At 57.9% G+C, this 7,539-nt stretch overlaps 1 protein-coding gene across 1 annotated transcript; it reads right to left on the reverse strand.

The window, feature by feature from the left end:
• Positions 1-1,513: 1,513 nt before the first annotated feature.
• Positions 1,514-6,817, reverse strand: RAX (retina and anterior neural fold homeobox). Its single transcript, XM_045065775.1, has 3 exons — positions 6,529-6,817; positions 5,966-6,219; positions 1,514-2,178 (listed from the first exon to the last, which is right to left on the reverse strand). Exons 1-3 carry the CDS (start codon positions 6,815-6,817, stop codon positions 1,681-1,683), a joined length of 1,041 nt encoding a protein of 346 aa, XP_044921710.1. The 3' UTR covers positions 1,514-1,680.
• Positions 6,818-7,539: the final 722 nt, after the last annotated feature.

The raw sequence follows: 7,539 nt of genomic DNA on the forward strand, positions 1-7,539 counted from the left end.
AGGCCCGAATTCTGTGATGACACTTCCTCTACCCCAGCCTCAGGATTGTCATCCTTTGCCCAAGTAGGTTTTGGGAACCCAAGAGCAGGACTGGGATACCGTGGGATCGGAGAGGGGGGATCACAGTATGTACTGCCCCGCGTGGGGTCCTTGGTGGTTCAGTCAAAGCCCTTACCGTTGGCCTCACTGCATCTTTTCCACCTCCCAGGGACACAGCGTTCATATAGACAAGGAAAGGGGTGACTCACTAACACGCTAACGAACGACAGAACAGTGGGGCTGGGGGGATGATGCTAAGGCTCCTTGGCAGCGTCTTTTCCAGCGCACTCAAAGCAAGGAGGCCAGAGGACCTGCGCGGCGGGAATCCGGGTTATTCCAGGGTCTGCCCAGCTTCCAGGACCCGCTGCGGACACCGCGGCTGCTCAGGCTGGGAGTTCCGGGCTTTGCTTCACGGGTGACTCCCCGAGTGCTGCGGGAGCTTCGGAAGCCCGCGGAGACCTCTGGATTCCCTCCCGCCCCAGCGCCGGCGCCAAAGAACAGCCCGTATTGTCCAAGACGCGCCCGCAAGGATGTGCCCGCCGGGTCGCGACGCAGAGCGCTCCAGGACACTGTCCCCGAGCACGGCAGCTAATCTAACGGGCATTGAACAGAACCGCGGGGTTGGGGGGTTAAGGTAAGGGGCAAGTCAGGGAAGCGGGAGAGAGGCGTGGGGATCAGAAGAGGAAAAGTCGCTCTTCCTGAGTCTTTGGAGGACTAATGTCACCAGTCCTTGGTAGCAGGGGCTGGCACCGAGCCCGCGACCTAGACAGTGATCCGAGAGGGCCCTTGGGCAGTGGTGGGCAGCAAACAGGGAGGCGGGGCCCCCAGGCGTTCCGGACTTTCAGCTCTCCCCCCGGGGAAGGTGGTATAGACGTTTTCTGTTGGGGTGGATCCTTCTAAGCAGCAGCCGCAGCTTGACTATTGGGGTGCAGAGGGCCTGGGAACGCTCAGGCAGCTGAGCCTTAGGCGCCAAACACCCCGAACCCCACACGTTCGCTGCTCCGGTACGCGCCAGGGGAGGAGCGCTCCGGAGGAGGGCGCAGCAGCAAAGCGCCCCCCAGGAGGATACGCAAGAGGGGGCCCCAGGTCCTGCGCGGTCCTCTGCTTCCCCTGACCCACCCCATCCGTCACCGCAGCCCCTGGGGTACCCCCGTCCGCCTTCCTTCCCGCCACCGCAGTCCTCGGCGCCCTTCACCGGAGTCAAACAAAAACAAGGCAGTCTTTAATTCTCCTCCCCAACACTTCAACTACGCATACAAACAGTCCCTCAAACTATACTCCTCGGCCTCCCCTTCCTCCCCGTTGTCGTTTTCCGGGGTAGCCACGCCGTCCGGGAGCGGCCAAGGTCAGGAGCATTGGGTGCCCTGAACCCCGAGGGGCCGGGCCGCCTCTCCCCCTCCAGCAGCAGGGCCGTGGGTCCGTGGAGGTGGAGGGGTGGTGGTCAGAGGGTCTCGGCGGGCCGCAAGGTCAGTCCTCCGCGGCGAGCCAGGAGCAGACGCGCGTCCGAGACCCAGGCCTGGCCGCAGCTTCCGGCGGCTCGGGAGGGTGGCCGGGTGGGGAACGCAGGGGGAAAGAGCGCGCGCCTGCGGGTCCGGGTCGATCCCAGGACGGTCGTCGGGCCCGATCGGGTGTCCGGTGCCTCTAGAGGGCCTGCCACGGCTTCCCGATGGCCTGGATGTGCTCCTTGGCCTTGAGGCGCAGAGCCGCGATGCTGCTGTTGCGCGGGTCCGCCTCGTCCAGCGGGAACTTGTCCCCGAAGCCGGGCGCGCACGGGTAGGCGGGCGGCGGCGGCCCGAGGGGCTGCAGGCCGGGGCCCAGCGGCGGGGAGTTCAGGAAGGGCGGCGGCGGCGGCGGCGGCGTGTAGCTGGCGGGCAGGCTCTGCGCCGGCGGCCCGAAGCCCGGCAGGCTCTGCAGCGCCGTGGCGCCCCCGCCGGGCAGCGGCGACCCCAGCCACGACTCGAGCGGCAGGGCGCCCCCGGCCGGCCCGCCGCCCCCGCCCGGGCTCGCCCCGAGGGGCGCCAGAGCCGCCGACGGCGGGGAGCGGCTGAACGAGAGGAGGGGCGAGTCTTGCAGCTTCATGGACGACACTTCGAGCTTCTCCTGCCGCCGCCACTTGGCCCGTCGGTTCTGGAACCACACCTGCGGAGGGCAGCACAGCGGCGGTCGGCTGCGGCCGAGCCTCGGGCCGCGCCCCCGCCCTGCTCTCCCCCGGGCAGCCCGGCCGGGACGACTCTGTCACCCCCAGAGAAAACTGGGGCTGGACTCCATCGCACCACCTCCCCACCCCGACGCTCTCCTTCCTTTTCCACCGGGTTTTCTCCTTGTTGCCTCTCCCCTCCTCCCCTCTCTTCTGAGTCTCTGTCTCTTGTCCCACCCCTGTCCCTGGTTACCTCACCCATAGCTGTGGCTGCGTCTGTTTCCGACTCCTGACACGGAGTGCGTGCTCAGAAAAATAGGGAAGTTAACCTTGGGGATGGGACCTAGGATTTTGGAAAGCAGATCTCACCAAATTTCGGGGACCTGCTGCTTGGCAGCTCCTCCTGGAACTCCGGTTTAGAAGTTCCTTCCTCCCTGAGCCCTGTGCTCAGTGCTGGGAGCTTGGCTCAGACTCCCTTGTGCTTTTCTTTTTAAAATGTTTAAAAATACTTTATGGGGCGCCTGGGTGGCTCAGTGGGTTAAACGTCTGCTTTCGACTCAGGTCATGATCCCAGGGTGCTGGGATCTAGTCCCACATGGGGTTCCTTGCTCATGGGGGAGCCTGCTTCTCCCTCTCCTTCTGCTGCTCCCCCTGCTTGTGCTCTCGCTCTTGCTCTATCAAATAAATAAATAATCTTTAAAAAATAAAAATATTACTTATTTCATAGAGAGTACAAGCAGGGAGAGAGGCGGGCAGCGGGAGAGGGAGAAGCAGACTCCCCATTGAGCAGGGAGCCCGACAGGGGGCTCCATCCAAGGACACGGGATCGTGACTTGAGCCAAAGGCAGTGAGTGCTTAACCACCCTGAGCCACCCAGGTGTCGGGACTCCCTGAGCTTTACCCACATTTTGTCTGTATTATAAACATAGGTATAAGCAAATACTCTAAGTACCTTAACTAGCAGCACAGGATACTATAATACAGCTATTTCCAGGAATTACTGGTTATGATAACTAGTAGGAAAAAAGTGGGTTAGTTTTATCCCAAGCTTTTTTAAGTTGCTGCTTTAATAAGATATCGATTCTTCTTTAATTGCTATCCCTTTAGTATTTCTCATATTTCTTATAAATGGTTTTCAATGATTACAATAGTTCAATTTTATTATATTTACGTTGACTTTTTAGAGTCGATTATGACATTACTCTAAGACGAGTTCAATGAATTAAATTTTTCCTTTTGCTTTTTTTCCTTTACATATAGAAAGTCTGCACCAAGAATGAAGTCTGATCTCTTTCTTTTTTAAAAATTTTTAAATTTTTAAAAAATGTATTTATTTGAGAGAGATGACAATTTGGCAGAGAGTCAGGCAGGGTGGGGGGCAGTCCCCCCAATGAGCAGAGAGCCTGATGTGACACTCGATCCCAGGACCCTGAGATCATACCTGGGCCGAAGGCAGAGGCTTAACCCACTGAGCCACCCAGGTGCCCCTCAAAGTCTGATCTCTTTTTTTTTTTTTTTAAGATTTTATTTATTTATTTGACAGCGAGAGATCACAAGTAGGCAGAGAGGCAGGCAGAGAGAGAGGAAGGGAAGCAGGCTCCCTGCCGAGCAGAGAGCCCGATGTGGGGCTCGATCCCAGGACCCCGAGATCATGACCTAAGCCAAAGGCAGCGGCCTAACCCACTGAGCCACCCAGGCGCCCCAAAGTCTGATCTCTTAATGATAAAACGTTCGTTACTTATTTGGTAAAAGCACAAGAAAAGGTGTAATTAAGGCTTCACTACCAAGTTACTACCCCTGGAAACAGAACAGAGAGAACTGGGTTAGAAAGAACTTTGGCCAAATTGGTGGCTTCAGTGTTATATTAATGGAAAGAAATAGAGGAATGGCTGAGACCTTAGAAGGGAGAAGGCAGTTTGGAGTCAGTGGGGGAGGGGACCTCTTAGAAGCACAGAGAAAACAGCCACTCAGCACCTGGGCAGGGCAGGGCAAGTGTATATGTAAGGCTAGGATTGGGGGAGGGGGGGAGAGAAAGGACAGAAAAGTTAAGTACCCCTGTCCCCTGCCCACAAAAGATTCATCTCCATTCCGGAGGCCCTAATTTCCCCAGAAACGTTAGCTATTTGGTGATAAAAGAGAAAAGAGAAACAACAGCTTGGGGAGGACTCCCATCCACTGCTTCCTCCAATTCCCTGCATGTCCCACTCTGGCCCCCCAAATATTGGCTACAGTCTGCCACCCAGTATTCAAAGGCAGAGAGCTGAAGACTGGGACAGTCGGCTCTTAGAAGGCTGTACCGGTCCCCTCCACACAGCTGGAGGCCCATGGGAGACCGCCCCCTCCGTCGGATTACATCATAGCCATGTGTTAAGAACCGCCATATGCTGGGCACTGTGCTGGCCCTGTGGTCACAGAGAAGTCACAGACACTGTTCTCAAGAAGCTGACAACTTAGAGGAGGAGCCAAAATCTGTGAACAAATAAAGAGAGAGGAAGGAAGGTAGGACAGAGGAGGTATCCAGTTTGAGGGTAGCCTCGTGCTGGCTGTGTCTGTGGTCTGTAGGGGCACTGCGAGGTTTTGTCTCTTCCTTCATCCTTCACTCCTGTCCCTTTCTTCCCCCTACCCCAGCCTCTCCCTGAAAAAAGCAGGCACTAAAATGTCCACACCTTCAATGAAACCATCGCAGTTCGACTGCTCCAAATTAAGAGAAATTGAACTGTCCTTGCAAGTTTAGAAATTGAACTGTCCTTGCAAGTTAATCCTGAGTTACATTAGGGAATTATTATTTTTTTAAACCATGACATTTACTCATTACTTTAAACTCCTAATATAATAAGCAGAAGAGACAAAAGGCAAAAGTTTGTCCTCTTTTAGCTTTAAGGTAAGGCTAAGAGCCCCCAAACATCGGAATATCTTCACTTCCTGGAAATCTAATTCATTAGACACACACACAAATCCCACCTTAGTTCCACTGCCTTTCAGAGGCAGCGAAATTTGTTCCCAATGACTCCCTTTCAGGCCTCTGTAAACTCTCCTAATTTGGAAATCCTCCCAGATTTTTCACAGATGACTAGCAAATATTTAAGGCTTTCAAATATTTTAATGATCAGGGATTAAAGATAATTCAGCTTTAATTAAAGTGAAAACCCTTTTACCAAAAAAAAAAAAAAAAAAGAAAAAAGAAAAAGAAGAAGAAGAAGAAGAAAGGAAGGAAGGAAAGAAAAGAGAAGAAAAGAAAAGTCAAGTCCTCTCTGCAGTAGTGAGAAGTTAGGATGGAGGTACACCAAAGAAGCAAAAGTCAGTTTCTTAAACAAATCCACCAAAACTTTCAACTGCAGGCGCTGGAGCCCTTGCAAAAGACTGGGTTTTCATATCTGGACAGGGTGAATGCAGTTAGCGACTAGGGTGGCATTTGGGGTCCCAATCCAGGAGACTGCCTACATCCCCTCTGCACTCACCGCCTCTCGCCCCAATCCTTGGCAGCGGCGTGTAATGAGCTGTCGCCCTTCCTCTCGACAGCCATGCGCTAGTGCTCTCTTTAGGTTCGAAGAGGGAGACCCCCCACCACAAAAGAGAGATCCTACTACAAAAATGGAACAGACTGTCCAAAGGGCGGTCGTGGGACACCCGCAAGATCGGCGACGCTCGTCTGATGCTCTGGGCGAGCCCAGTCGAGGAAGACCAATGGGAACAGTGTCACGGTAAATGCGTGGACGTCCGGGGATTCGGCGGAGCACTGGCTGCAGGCTGGGCCTGGGGCCCTCCCGGGGACCGATCTGGGAGCTTTACCTGGACACGGACTTCGGGTAGGTTGACCTTGCCGGCTAGCTCCTCGCGGCTGTACACGTCGGGGTAGTGAGACTTCTCGAACGCGCGTTCCAGCTCGTGCAGCTGATACGTGGTGAAGGTCGTGCGGTTCCGCCGGTGCTTCTTTTTGGGCTGCTCCTCCTCCGACAGCTTCGCGTCCCCGGTGGCGGGACCCACGGGCAGCCCGGGGCTGGGCCGTGCTTCACCAGGCTCCTTGGGGCAGTAGGGTCGAGGGGCTGGGACGAAGAGGCCCCAGACGGTCAGAGACACTCGGGGGGTTCTCTCTGGGCCCACTCCGCCTACCCTTGGGCGCCCGCAGCTGGACGCGGGCTGCTCCTGGGGGCTGGGCCAGGAGGTCGGGGTAAGGCCGTAGGGGCCCCTAAGGTTTCTCTGAACACAAATTGGAGTCTCCTGCCCTGCACACTAACTCAAACTCCGCGCCCAGACGCCTTAATTAAAGTCAAGGCACGGGCTTATTCGTCTTGCAGAGCTCCTACGTTTGGGCACCCCTCAGGGCCCTGCAGCAGCCAGGGGTGAGCACTCACCTTCGTACTCTGGAGCAGGCGCGGGGGCAAGCTGCGGGGAGGGCTCGCCGCTTCCCCCGGGCGCCTTGGGGCAGGCGGCCCGCGCGCCCGGCCTCCTATCCCGCTCCTTCGCGCCCCGGGCGCCCGGCTCCGCAGAGAAGGAACCGAGGATCGCGTCGTCCTTGGTAAATCCCAGGATAGCCTCGATGCTGTGCAGCCGGGAGGTGCTTCCTCCCGGGCTGCGGAGCAGGTGGCCGGCAAGCGAGAAGCTGCCGTCGGCCATGGCGGGGGCGCAGGCCGGCAGGTGCATGGGGAGCGCCAGGAGGCGGGAGGGCGCGGCCCGCGATCTCGCAGCGCCGCCCGCTTTGGAGACCCAGAGAAGAGACCCTAAAGTCGGTGCCTCCCGGGTACCGCCGTCCCACCCACTTGGTCCCGACCCAAGGTCAAGCGTGGCGGGTGACGAGGGCCCGGGCAGCGCACGCCGAAGGTGGGCGAGCGCTCCGCCCGCCGCGGCCTGGGTCTCTGCAGGAGTCTGAAGTTCGGACTCGGGGTAGCTGGGGCTCCGGGGGCTAAAGGCTGCGAGCCCGCGAGCCCCGGCTCCTCCCCTCCAGCCCAAGACCCAGCCTCTTCCCTCGGCCCCTCCCCCGGCAGCGGGGCGGGTCTTCCCCTCCGGTTCCCTGTGCGGCCACTCCGGGCGGGGCCGGCGTTCCGAACTTTCCACCTTGCAACTCTCGATCCACTCCAAGCACGTCCCCGGGGAAACGGCGGTGGGATGTTTGACAGGCCTGGGGATCCGGCTCTGGGGCCCGCTTCTGGACTCAATGAGGCCGACGCCCTTGGTCTCCCCTTCCCCCAGTAATCCGGGGGCTTGCCTCCCTTCTTGGGCTTACCTCCTTCTTGGTTCCCCAGACCCCAGGCCCGCCGCTGCGCCCGGGGCGACCTTTGGAAAGGGGGGTGGAGGGACGGACGGCTGCCAGGCTCTGCTGCGTAGGACGTCGGGCCACGCGCGCTTCTTCCCAGCTTAAAATTTCC

Source organism: Mustela putorius, unplaced genomic scaffold, assembly GCF_011764305.1.
Source record: "Mustela putorius furo isolate JIRA1106 unplaced genomic scaffold, ASM1176430v1.1 tig00003858_pilon_pilon_pilon, whole genome shotgun sequence".
NCBI classification, from domain to species: domain Eukaryota; kingdom Metazoa; phylum Chordata; class Mammalia; order Carnivora; family Mustelidae; genus Mustela; species Mustela putorius.

Excerpts from the sequence above, each read along its gene's own strand:
- RAX (XM_045065775.1), bottom strand. The coding sequence starts at position 6,817 with ATGCACCTGCCGGCCTGCGCCCCCGCCATGGCCGACGGCAGCTTCTCG. Across the intron at positions 6,220-6,528 it reads GCCTGCTCCAGAGTACGAAG|CCCCTCGACCCTACTGCCCC; the intron begins GTGAGTGCTCAC and ends TCTTCGTCCCAG. Across the intron at positions 2,179-5,965 it reads TACCCGAAGTCCGTGTCCAG|GTGTGGTTCCAGAACCGACG; the intron begins GTAAAGCTCCCA and ends TGCCCTCCGCAG.